Here is a 14,168-nt window from a genome sequence, read left to right on the forward strand (position 1 = left end):
CTTCACGACTGGTTCTATTACCTCTGTTACAGGACAATCGGGCGGGCACACAGTGTGAAGTTTCAAGACACAGCAGTTAGCACTGCTTCTTTATTCTCCAACAAAGTTGTTCTTATCTAATAGTTATTCTTTCTAGTACTTACTGGAAATTCCCCCAATTTATTTCAATACTCCTAGCTCCATCCCAGCCTAAACCATGTTTTGTTTAATATTTAACATGATTACATTATTTAAAGATAAAGATCTCAGATCCTTTTTTTTAAAAAATTTTTTATTTATTTATGATAGTCACAGAGAGAGAGAGAGACAGAGACAGAGACACAGGCAGAGGGAGAAGCAGGCTCCATGCACCGGGAGCCCGATGTGGGATTCGATCCCGGGTCTCCAGGATCGCGCCCTGGGCCAAAGGCAGGCGCCAAACCGCTGCGCCACCCAGGGATCCCCTCAGATCCTTGATAGAGTACTATGTCCGTGTCTTTTTATCTGCCTGTACAATTAACTGAATACGCTTTTTTAGATGAATAATTAAGCAACACACATTCTTCCTTTCATTGCCATTTTAATAGAAAAAATATAAACCCCAATGTTACAAAATATAGCTCACTCTATAAAATAAAAAGATGTTAAAAAGTAAATTCCAGATGGAGCAAAGACATAAAAATAGTAAAATTCTAGAAAAAAGCTTAGACAAATGTATTTGTCTTCTGGGAATGGTAAAGATTTTTCAAAAAATCATAAACCCAGAAGCAACAAAGAAAAAGACTGGTAAGTCTGACTACATAAAAATTTAAAAACTTATGTATGGCAAATAAAAAAGTCACAAAACAAGCAAAGCCAATAACAAACTGGAAAAACATATTTGCAACACCCAGTGAAGACAAAGGCTCTTTAATTTATGAAGAATTCATGCATATTATTAAGAAAAAGGTAATAATCCAAAAGACAAATTGATAAAAGATAGGAATAGCCAGTTTAAAAGGGGAAAACTATTATAAGACCAAAATATATGAAAATATGCTCAAATCTCATTCATAATTAAAGAATACATACAAATAATAAGATACAATTTTTCTGACACATGAGATAACTTAAAATTAAAATGCCTGATGATGCCCATAATAGTTGATAGTTGCAAAAAATTGCAAACAGCCCAAGTGTCCATCAGCAGAGGACTGGTTCAATTAATTATAGTGTATCCAGAAAAAATTACAAGATAGCCATGAAAAGGTATGAGGTAGGTCTGCATGTATGTAAGGGCATGGAAAGGTCTTCAAGAAATATCTGTAAAAATGTACATAGTTTAAAAAAAAATTAAGTAAAAAAAAAAAGGAAGGAGTATTGAACAGTGCATCAATTAGAGGGAAAAAAGTGTATTAAAGTATACTGCAATTCCTTTTCTGCTTTCCAAAGGAAATATAAAATACTGTTGGTTGTAGTTATCTTTAGGTAAATGAATAAAGGGTACGTCTAGGGAGTGGGAGAGTTTTACTTTTTATTTTGTACCCTTTGGAACTGTTTATGTTTCTTCCCTTAGAGGTTTAACATTATTTATTTCAGCAGGGGTCAAATGGATGGATAGACTATAGCTCATAGCTCATTCATTGTTTTCTTATATCTCTATGTTAGAAAAAACACAGTAATTGTTTTTTTATTCACACAAAGATGTTAAACCAAAACGTGTAATTATAAAAAAAAATGGACACACACATACATATATACACATTGTCTGACAGTAAGCACAGGGGAAAGCCTACCTTTTCCATTTCAGACACTTACTATCCTACTGTATAATATACAGAAGTAACACTGTCCAAAGATGTCAAAGCACTTCATTCATATTCCTTGATCTACTGTAAGTTTCCATTTCATATGGTGATATAAGATCATGAGTACAAAATATCAGTGAATACAGAAAGAAATTCCAAGGGCCTCATCTGCATAGTGTTCTGGCCACACATAAACTTTTTGTCCCGTACCACCTCACAGTTATGATTCAGGTGCTGATCTTCGAATCAGGTCCCCAAAATAAGCAGTGATTGTCTTCAGTTTATTATTAAGAAAGTTTTGTTCTATTTCCACTTGCCCTCCAGGTCCAGCTAAGGATGCCACCTAAAAAAAAATGAATGAAGAAAGTCTTATAGAACATAAGCATGATTTCAAAATAAATCTTTTATTTATATGCTTTATCAAATAGGATGACTCTAGCTTTTTCACTGAAGTCTTTCAAATAATGAGGCATCTCAAATGTTTCTGTTACTTTCCAGGCAGGTATGATTGCAATATTTGGTGGCAGAGATACTTGTTTCAAACACTTCTGCTAAAATGGATATGACCATCATGCTATGTTATTTGTTCAAGACCTAATCTCTCCAATGCCAGAGGCTAAAGAACTCAGAGGAAGAGAAAATGAACATATCCTTCCCAAATGTCAGGTTTATCTATTACAATAGAAACTTAAAGAATAACTCTCTTCCCTGAAAGCTTTTGTTTTCTTCCCCTTACTGTCTCACTCATTCAAGAATATTATTTACCAAACACCTGCTACATGATGCTAATAATACATTAAAGTGCAAGACGGACTTGATCCCATTCTCTTGTGAGAGTTCTAGTCTTCACTATGTGTGTATTAAGCCCCCCTACTTTCTGAGGTCTACTAGAATACAGTGACCAACTTTTTTTTTTCTTTTAAAGATTATTTATTTTAGAGAGAGGTAGAGAGAGAGGAGGGAAGGGGCAGAGGGAGAATCTTAAGCAGACTCCATGCTGAGCACTGAGCCCAATACAGGGTGCAGGGCTTGATCTCTTGACCCTGAGATCACGACCTGAGCCAAAATCAAGAGTTGGATGATTTACCAAATGAGCCACCTTGGCACTCCAAAACGTAGTTTCTGTAATTCATTCTGTTGTCATAATTGGCAAAACTGTGTATTTTCCAAAGAGAGATGCTGTTGGTTTAATTTAGTTTGGAGGTTGAGAGATCTAATCTCAGTGGTATTACAAATGCAACAGCAGCATCTGGCAGAAGGAAAGATTTATTGTGTATCACCAATGAGCATGTATTTTAAAGCATTTCAACTTCCTCTTAGAAAAAAAGTCAGATACAGAAATAGGGAAGAAACCACAGGTCATTCTAAAAGAAGCTGTCCCACGAAACCAGTAGCAATGTCAATTATCAACCTCCACCTGCACAAGAGATATAATGAGATGGCTGTGTTTTTATCAATAGGAATAGCTGACAACTGGAGTCAAACACAGTATCTGCCATAATGATAGAAAGCACAGATGTATCCACTATTTACTAATAAGGAATATATTAAAGTAAAACTTTGGAAATTAAAAGTAGCCAACTAGTCCCAGGGTGGCAATTATAGGAGTAATTGCTTAATTTTCTATTTTGGTATCTTTATGCCAGTCTAATTTTTATTTCCTTTTCTAAGTTGGCTCCACACCAAATGTGGGACTTGAACTCATGACCTAGAGACCAAATGCCCGAGCCAACCAGGTGCCCCTGCAAGTCTGATTTTTCATAAGGAAAGGCAAAATGAACAATTTTGTCTCTAATGAATAAAAGGAATTCAGACTGGTACATCTAAAATACAATTATTTCACAGTAATTTTTCGAGGAGTTAGATAGAACTCAGGTGCAGTATTTCTCCTGTTTCTTTAAACAGTGATTTACTTAGAGGAAGTGACTAAGGCTTCAAAGGCTTAAGTTTTCTCTGGGGGAGTGGTGGTGGTTGGGGAGGAGAGGGGAGGAGAGGGAGAGGGGAGAGAAGAGGGCAGGTTAAGAGAACCAAGCAGACTGAAACCACAGGAAAAACGTGCTAGGATAGGTCTAGCAGAAAACCAAGAGCAAAGTCAGAGATAAATTTTAATACCAGTTCAACCATCAATTTAAAAAGATCTGAAAAACAGGAATACTACCTATCTCCCCTAAAGAGTGTATTTTGTGAGCCATCAATAGGATTACATTAAAATAAATCTCTTTTCCTTTCTCCCCACTTTTTAGAGGGTTGCCTGGACTTAGGTGCTTTGGATAGAGAAAGGAGTGGAGATGTGCTCATTGTGTGTGTTTCCCAGGTCTGTTGCAAAAACAGTTAATGAATTATTTTATTAAAAAACTATTTACTGAGCACTTAGAGGTTTTTTGGCCCAGGCAGTGGTATGCAGCAAAAAACAAAAAAATTCTCTGCCTTCAAGAAGGCTGGAAGAGTCAGATGACAGAAAATATAGGAGGAAAAGGTGAATTGATATCAAAATACAATGGGAATACTTGTATCTATTCAGTGTTTAGAGAGAAACTAAAAAAAAAAAAAAAGAATGTTACTTTCATATGTTCTAATAAAAAAAAACAATTTCTAACTTTAGCTTTTTTGTACTTTTAAGGGTTAGGATTCTGGAGTTGAAAAGACGCTAAAGATTATGTAGTTCAAACCAGTAATGATTTGCTTCAATCAAACTTAATGCCATTAACCTCCAGCGGTCTGTATCTTTCACTAGCAGATTTAACTGGCAAAATGTTACTTGATTCCTTTTCCTTTCTTAAAGTTTAATTGAGGGAGAAGAAGGAAAGGAGGGGGTGAGACAGAGAGAAAGGCGTAGGTAGGTAAACAGATAAAGGTTATCAGCTATGGATCACATGCTACATTTTTGGCATATTACCCAAGTATACTAACTAGATTTACCAAAAGAAATCTCAATTATTTTGGATTGGAACTAGAACTAAGACTGGAACTCTCATCAACTAGATTTTATAAGTTGTTACTTGGGGACTGGGAAAGGAGAAACAGGTAAAGACCATGGTACAGGTGATAGCTTTACTAAAAATGAAAGGCATCAAAGATTTAAGAGCCAACTAAACTTTCAAAAGTGCATTTTTTCCTTTCTTTTTAAAAGTAAGCTCTATGCCCAGCTTGGGGCTTGAACTCACGACTGACTCTGAGATCAAGAGTTGCATGCTCTACGGACTGAGCCAGCCAAGCACCCCTCGTATTTTTCTTTTTCAAAAGCAAACTGATTTGAAATAAAAATGTATGGCAGCTGAACAAATGAGAGAGAGTAACTACAAACTGGATCCTAACGGAAAAACACATAATCAATATCAAGGATAGGAACACTTTATTGTAAGAAAGATACAGAAAAATTAGCACTGAAAAACAATCCTATTACTATACCGGAGAAGTGGTTGTATATGCAATTGCTCTTACAGGCAAATTACATCAGGTGAAAATGAAGAGTATCTTTTATGGGGTCTATGGATTTCTGCCAATTAATGACAGGAGTAGTGAGCATCTGAAATAATATTCGCTGTGATGGGAAACCTAATGCCCAGCAGGCAAGCACCTTATCTGTGGTTCCTTTTGCCCTCATACACCTTTTGTGACATCCAACAAATCATTACACACAAGTGAAGGTAAATTAGGTAAAAATATTTCTGATCAACAGTTCTCTAGGAGATAAAAGGAAGTATTTTTTAATTAGTAGAAAATCAGGTAATACTCAAAACTTATAGATTAGTTCTCTTTATCTGCACATGGTAATACAGAAATGCAATTTCTATGCTTAAGTGAATGAATCTTTTTTTTACTAATAGTATTTTGCTAATAGTTTGAATGCTATCTCAGGCTCTCAAGATATCATTTCCTATTTCTTTTTTCAAATGTTTACTTGTTGATTAAAACAAATATGATTTTTAAAAGCCACCACTGTCAAGAGAAGCACAGTCATGACAGGTCAAAAAAATTCTCATGGGCATCAAAGGCTTACCTACATTAGTCTCTTAGAAGCTACCAAAAATCAGTTCACTAAGCTTTACTTCTTACATGTTCTCAGAGCTGGAATCTGGAAACATGAAGACTGTACTTAAATTTAACTAGTTACATAAAGCACAACAGTCCAGAGAATCAGGATCCCTAGCTGTTAGCACAGGACTTGTCCAGAGCACTATGTGTGGTATCCTTCTATTTACTATTTACTGAAAAAATGTACCCAAAGGAGCAAAGGAAATATAAGCTTATGTTCAGAAGCATTTGTGTCTTTCCAATTCCACTTAAGAGGCCAGGTACATAGCCTCTGTGGAGAATGAGAATATATGTATTACAAGAACAAACAACACGGCTCTATTGTCCAACGGCAAACATCCCAGGGAAAAGCCAGCTAATAAACATTAGAAGCTGGTCAAATGTATCCTTAACTGCAATGCATGTACTAAGCAGTGGGTTTCCCTAGGAACAGAGGTGGTCTGGGAATCTAGGTACCAGTTACTAGAAGAGGTAAGAGAATACCCATGGCAGACAAAGCTCAGCAGCAAGTGCCTTCTAGTTTGTGGTGAATTTTTAGCCTTCTTTTGCTTTTCTCACCAATCAGGAATGGAATAGAACTGATCCAGTAGAAATTCTTCATAATTCTCTTTGCCTCTCTTGTCACCTCAACTTCTATTCTGTTCCCAATTTCAGGGTGGGCGAACACAGGGGTAAGAGATGGATCTGTTCCTTTTGGTAATGAAACCCTTATCAGTGGGCACTGATCAGTAAGGCATTGCCATTGAGAGACAGAATGACCAGGCAAATCACTAAACTCCCCTAGTTCACTCACCTATAACTGTAGGCTGATAACCTGACTTGCTTACCCTAGCTGCTGTGATAATCCAATGAAATGTGCAGGGGAAAGCCCCAAACTCTAAGCATGCCATCCAGACAAGAAATATTAAACATTTATAACTAAAAATTATTTGTATTGTATAAAATTCAGGGTACTGGTTCTTTGTAGGATGAATGTACTTTTGAGTGCTTGCAGTCTTAGAGGGTGGTTGTTTTCAGGTTCAACAGTTTACTATTCCTACATGTACCAAAAATCCATCCAGTTCTTGGTCCTTCTATTCTCTCCTGCTTCTATACCTGGACTAAGGGTCTTTCACATGATGACTTCATCATGTTTACCATGTGGACACAATTTTGGCTATATTGACAGTGCTGCTCTTAGACCAGATTTCTACTATAGAAATTTCATTTAAAGAATTTGACACAAATTTCTTATCACTCTTAATATTTAGAAACCAGTAAGGCCCTAACTTTTCATTTATTAAATAGATAGTATTATAGCTTAGAAGTGATATTTGCAAAGAAATTAGTGGTAAATTTTTATTGCACTTAGCTAAAAACAAGGATGAAAAATGCTAATGAATGGAGTTTAATTATATTTAAAATATTTTTCCAAATAACATTACCTAATAGTTTCCATATTTATAAATAGCTTTAGTTATTTAAGTGCTTAATTGTATTCTTCTATGTGGTTTTAGAAATGTTACCTATAAATCAGTCCTCCTTTCCTTCCTTTCCCGCCTTATCTTTCTAATAAAATAGACTATTAGAAGCGTGGTAACTGCTCTAATTAGGAACCATCCCCTTCCTAGACACGATGTATTGGTTCCAGTGGGATCTTCAAGAACTCTGCCCGCTAGAAAGGTCTCTTGATTAAATCTCACAATTTCTATACTTAAGGATAGAACTTTAACAATCACAGGTTGTTTTACCTATGTACTAGGTCAATTCACAAATATTTTCTTGTTTTATCAGGAAATAAAATAGGTGGGGGTTTGGCTTACTTGTTATCATGATGCCTGGCTGGAGGAAGTCATGGAAGGGTGGAGCATGTCTATTAGATGAGTGCCAGGAATTACACGATATAGGGCCACCTCCCAGTTCACTTTTTTTTTTTTTTAAAGATTTCATTTATTTATTCATGGGAGACATGAAGAAATAGGCAGAGACATAGGCAGAGGGAGCAGAGAGCCTGATGTGGGACTCGATCCCAGGACCCTGGGTTCATGACCTGAGCCAAGGCAGATGCTCAACCACTGAGCCACCCAGGTGCCCCCCAGTTTACTTTTCAACACAATTCTTAGGGATGTGCTCAATGTTGCCCTGCTTTCTATACTGGTTTAAAAAAATTATAAAGGAAAGAACTTTAAATTAATTTGACTTGAAAAGCATAAATGCTATCACTTTTCTGAGGCCAGACATTTTAAGAGATAAGGATAAGGAGGTACTGTACCAAACGAACCAGTACCCACTCCTCCCTGCATTCCAATGTCTGCCTGGGAGACAGGGCTCCTCCTGGTTTGAGCTTCCGTCCACAGGGACTTCATACAAACATTCTACTCTGCTCAAAGACTTCTATCCATATTGTGTATATTTACTTTTAAAAACAGAAGTTTCCCATATTTGGAATGCCTGGTGGATCCAAAGCTAGTATTGGCTGTAACTGTATGAATGTCAAAGGAGAAAAATGAAAGAAAACACAGCAAGAAATAGGCATTTAGTAGATAAATACATATACTCTGGGCCCTCTGAACTGAAGCTAATTAGTTCTGAAGTTTCAGTTGTGATTTCCCTCCAAGAGTCTAGCACAAAAAAACTTTCTACATTAGTTAATGAGTTGGAGAGTGAGAGTTTAGGTAACAATGGAATATGTGTTTGGAGTAAGTAACCCCCCACACAGAAAAAGGGAATAAGAGACTGAGGTAATAGGGGACTTAGAAAAAATATTTTACTAGATACAGAAAACAATTAGCCTCATCTCCTATGTGGAGGGATCACAGAACAAGCTGTATCTGTACTGAGATCATACTCAGTTTAGTTACCCTAAATATATATATTCTCCAGAGTACAAATCTCCCTGGATGGGAAATTATTCTTTATAGACATTTCTATGGGAAAAATGCAGCCTGAGTTTCAAACCACCAACTCATAAGCTTGGGGAACCCAGACCATTTGTAAGTGCAAGTTGCTGTGACATTCTAAATGTTCCATAACAAAAAAGCTGACTTCTCTGTAACGCTGCTTTCTTTCTTCTTGCAGTACTGCTGTCTCTTGCGTTTTAAAAATCCTACATATGGATAGATTTTCTTTATTTTAAAAAGAAAAGTTGACTTCCCTCTGTAATTTGATTCAAATTTAATACCAAACAATATAATGTACTTGAAATTTCCTTTTTTGACTTTTATTATTCTTCAGTGTCATTACTCCCTCTACAGGTAGAAAAAGTGAATGAACTACCAACCATGATTCTACCATGTTTTTGAAGTAAACCAAAAACCCACATTAAAGAAAAAAGTTACCTTTCACCTTGGACAAAAGCTTATTTAACTAGAAAAGGCATATTCATTGTAACTTTTGCAATAAATAGTAAATTTCCTATTGTTATTCAAGTATCCAGGTAAGTCTACCTAATATTTAATATAAGGATCATACAACTTATGAGGCTAGCTATAGAGCATAATATTTATGTGGGCAAATAACAATTATGGAATCAACAGGCTCAACTTTATCTGGGAGTCTAGGATGCAGGTCAGAGTCACATGAGTAGCAGATACAGTTTAATATCAAATTTGATATAAAAATGCAGGGAGCAAGAGATTAGTGCTTTTTCTGTAACTGGTACAGCATAGTGTTTGGAAGGTCTAATGTATAAATAGGTTACAGGTGACAAGATCTAATTTCATCTCCTAACCCATGGAGTGAGAGCTCATGCTTGTTCATCTTATTTATCTTTCTCTTAGCCCAGAGAATCTCCACTCTGGCAGCATGTTACAATCATTCGGGGACTTTTAAAAACTTTATGTGTGGGTCTCAACCAGAAAATAATCACAGAGTGAATCCTTCCCAGTACACCAGAGTACTAGTACTAGTAGTTTTAAGAAGCTATTCAGCTAAAATGATAAAACTCTCAGAAGAAAATATAGGGAAAAATTTCATGATATTGGATTTGGCAACAATTTCTTGAATGTGACACCAAAATCACAGGCAATACATAGAAAAAAACAGCTCAGTTGAATTTCATCAAAATTAAAAACTTTGTGCAGCACAGAACACTATCAAAATAGTACAAAGACAACTCATGGAATGGGGAAAAATACAGGCAAAGCATATAGTAATAAGAGATTAATATCCAAAATACGCATATGTGAATATATGTTCAACATCATGAGTCATTAGGGAAATGCAAATCAAAACTACAATGACATAGCATTTCATACCCATTAGGATGGCTATTATTATAAAAACAACAAACAGAAAAACAAGTGCTAGTGAGAATGTGGAGAAACTGGAACTCTTTTTTTTTTTTTTAAACTGGAACTCTTAAAAGAATTGCTGGTAGGAATGTAAAATGGTTCGGCTGTATAGTGGATCCCCAAGAAACTAAACAGGATTACTCTATGGTTCAGCAATTTTGCTTCTGGCTATATACTCAAAAGAACTGAAAGCAGGAATAGATACTGTGCACCCATGGCAGCATTATTCACATCAGCCAGAAGGTGAAAATAACCCAAAATGTCCACAGATGAATGGATAAACAAAATGTAGCATTTATACACAATGGACTACCATTCAGCTTTAAAAAGGAAGGAAATTCTGACATGTTGAAACAGGATAAACTTCTAGGATACTACCTCAGTGAAATAAGCTAGATTTAAAGGACAAATACTGTATAATTCTACTTATTTGAGGTTCAAGGAGATAGTACAATGATGGTTGCCAGGGGCAGGTGGTAAGGGTAATGGGGAGTCAGTGTTTAATTATAGTTTCAGGTTGGGAAGATGAAGAAATTCTGAGATGGATGGTGGAAATGGTTGCAAAACAATCTGAATATATTTAATGCCACTAAACTGTATGCTTACAAATGGTTCATTATAAGTTTCATTATGTGTATCTTACCACAATGATAAAAAAAAAAAAAAAGCCACTCAGGCAATTCCAATTAGCAGCCAGAGCTGAGAGCCAGTGTTCCAAAGACTAAGGAAATAAGCCAAGATTGGGATAGTGTGATAAACTGACACAAGACTATGTCCACATATGCTCACTTCCATGTCATTGGTGCTCCTGCCACCTTCTCCTCAACTCCTACAATCCAAGCTTCTTCAAAGTCCAGTTTATGTCCTAGATCATCAGAGCTTTTCCTGAAGTCATTCCATGAGAAATGGAGAGCATTTAATCTCCACCTTTCTTATGAGAAGGTTGCACTGTCATCATTTATGTCCCCATTGACCAAAGCCCTAGGAAGATGATGACCTAGCATGAGTGCTGGCTACTGCAAGACAGCACTAGAAACAATACAGAGGGAAACTGCCAAACAAAAGAAATCTCTGGAGACCCAGGATGGTGAATGTGTGTGTACAGGATGAGGGGGAGTGCCTCTGGCTTGGGGCAGGAAAAAGGAAAACAAAAACTTAAAAATTCTGCTCTTGGGGTGCCTAAGTGGCTAAGTCAGTTAAGCAGCCAACTCTTGATTGCGGCTCAGGTCATGATCTCAGGGTTATGAGATTGAATCCTGTGCCAGGCTCTGTGCTCAGCAAGGAGTCTGCTTGAGATTCTCTCTCTCTCTCTCAAATTAGTTAGTTAGTTAATTAATTAATTAATTAAAAGAAATTCTGCTTTTGCTGCTCTGTCCCAATCACCCTGTACTCAGTATATGCTGCCTCGTTTACAGAAACTGGGAATTCTGGTCTAGGTTCAGGAGTAAAGTTAAGGCAGTCTGAAAAAAAATCCTGCTGTGAAGAGCTGAGAGGAACAGGTGGGAACTAATCCCTTATAGTCACAGTCTTACTCTACCCTCTCCATACCAGTGAGTTGATGAATGACACTAGAAGATTAAAGAATACAGCCTTTAAATCTGCTTTTGTCCAGCTGCTCCTCAAAGGTGAGGAGTTGTGTCCTGAGATGGTGCTTGGTGATAATTAGCTGCAGTCCTGTGGTGTCTGGGTTGGCAAACCCACAGCTTACCCATTTTCAGCCTTTGAGGTTATCACTGGGGTAATATAGCCTTTTAGCAGCGATAGCCTTTTAGCAGTGGTTCTCAAACCAGGCTACACATTGGAATTACCTGGCAGCTTTAAAAAACTGGCTAGATCAATTTCTGAGATAGGGCTTGGCTATTACAGTTTTTACCAGGGTTCCTGGGGACCCTAACATACAGCCAGAGTTGACATTAGTTTCTAGCCTGGCCTGTCTTCTTCTGCATTACTTGAGAATAGTCAATACACAGTAAGACAAGACATTTGAGGACCACAAGTATTTCATGGAAGAAAAATAAAATGGATTCTAAATTATATGGAAGAAAGGATAGATCAGATTAAGAATTTAAAATTCTTAAAATAATAGTAAGAGATATTATTAGAGTATAAAAGAAGAAAACCAGAAATAATAGTACAGAAATATTAAGTAAAAGAATGTAAAAGTTGAACTAAAAATACAATAGATGGGATAGATAACATAACTCATATACCTGAGGAATGAACTGGTTGGAAGACCAGATCTCCCAGAAGAAAAAGGAAGAGAAAAAGCACTGGGAAATATATTGCCTGTGCTTTTGGTGTCACATTCAAGAAATTGTTGCCAAATTCAATGTCATGAAATTTTTCCCTATATTTTCTTCTGAGAGTTTTATCATTTTAGCTGAATAGCTTCTTAAAACTACTAGTACTAGTACTCTGGTGTACTGGGAAGGATTCACTCTGATTATTTTCTGGTTGAGACCCACACATAAAGTTTTTAAAAGTCCCCGAATGATTGTAACATGCTGCCAGAGTGGAGATTCTCTGGGCTAAGAGAAAGATAAATAAGATGAACAAGCATGAGCTCTCACTCCATGGGTTAGGAGATGAAATTAGATCTTGTCACCTGTAACCTATTTATACATTAGACCTTCCAAACACTATGCTGTACCAGTTACAGAAAAAGCACTAATCTCTTGCTCCCTGCATTTTTATATCAAATTTGATATTAAACTGTATCTGCTACTCATGTGACTCTGACCTGCATCCTAGACTCCCAGATAAAGTTGAGCCTGTTGATTCCATAATTGTTATTTGCCCACATAAATATTATGCTCTATAACTAGCCTCATAAGAAGTTGTATGAACCTTGGTGGGCTTACCTGGATATTAAATGACTATATATATATATATACACACACACATATATATATATTTCTATATATAGTTCTCTCTCTATATATATAGTTATGAAAGACTAACATCCACATAATGATGTCCCAGAAAAAAGAACAAAAGTGATAAGAAATTTGGTGGAAAAAAAAAAAAAAGAAATTTGGTGGAATAGGTAATGGGAGATACTTTCTCCAGAACAAGATTAAAAAGCTCAGAACGACAGGGTCAGCTCTCAGTATCAGAGAGAGAAAGGAAAACTGTAGAGCTAGTTAACACTACAGTAAAATTCAAAATATAAAAAGACAAAAGATTTTTCAACAGAACACTTCTCACACATTAGATATGTAGTGTTTATAGAAAGTAAATCAAATAAACATGAAATAAAGACATCACTGAATCTTTATGAGCCAGTTATACCAAATACAATTCTACAAGAGACAATAATAATATTAAGTAAGTGTTTATGGGAAGAATGGAATAAATATACTTATTAGTCAAATATCCTACACTCCAAGACTATATTTAAACTGGCCAAATTAAGGTTTCATCTATCTGTGTATTTCTATTTAAGCTCCTCTTTTGAGGAATACCTAAAACCTCTACTCTCAAGGTAGGTATTAGTAAAGACAGATCTTGGCTAGTTTAGGTATGTACATTTGAAATACAACAGAGTTACCCTTTCAGAGCATATAATTAAAAGGATTCTATTTTACAGCCAGGAGCTGTAAAGATAAAGTAGATGAAACAGGCATTGATTTAACTGCCAAACACCTTCAGTTTTCTAATAATAGTAAAAAAGTCAGAGATTTCTCATAAATATGTTCTCAAAGGAAAGACTTATATCTTTTTTCTGCCCATTTTTTGTAATGGTTATGCTAGAGGCTCATAGAAGTTCTTCAGTAGTGGCTTACCTGGTCAATATCAGCATTTCTTGGAAGAAAATAAACAATATTATTAGTGATCTTCTGGGAAAGCCTGAAGATTTCAAAGGTGGACAACAGTTAAGGAATGGTAACAAAAACAACATTAATTTCTGATCAGAGATATGTCATAATCCAAATGTATTTTGATATGTAACTATAAGATAACATACATTTAGATCCTCTAATGGAACCTAAAAGAGAATTAAGTAGATTTTGTAATTCAGAATGGGTCACTGAATTTAAACCTATTCATCTGATTATCCTTGTGGAAGACAGCCAAGAGCCAGAAAGACACTTTC

At 36.1% G+C, this 14,168-nt stretch overlaps 1 protein-coding gene across 4 annotated transcripts in view; it reads right to left on the reverse strand.

Moving 5' to 3' along the window:
• Positions 1–542: 542 nt before the first annotated feature.
• Positions 543–14,168, reverse strand: part of TGS1 (trimethylguanosine synthase 1) — a 41,059-nt gene continuing 27,433 nt past the window's right edge. For 3 of the 4 annotated variants that reach the window (XM_072804597.1, XM_072804596.1, XM_072804599.1), the window contains exons 12-13: positions 13,858–13,936; positions 543–2,109 (exon numbers count right to left, since the gene is read on the reverse strand). In XM_072804597.1, coding sequence (XP_072660698.1) covers positions 1,987–2,109; positions 13,858–13,936 — 202 coding nt within the window. In that variant the 3' untranslated portion in view covers positions 543–1,986. Of the gene's footprint in view, positions 2,110–2,953; positions 3,016–13,857; positions 13,937–14,168 lie in introns of those variants that run through there. The other variant, XM_072804598.1, reaches the window with a different exon arrangement.

Source organism: Canis lupus, chromosome 28, assembly GCF_048164855.1.
Source record: "Canis lupus baileyi chromosome 28, mCanLup2.hap1, whole genome shotgun sequence".
NCBI lineage: Eukaryota > Metazoa > Chordata > Mammalia > Carnivora > Canidae > Canis > Canis lupus.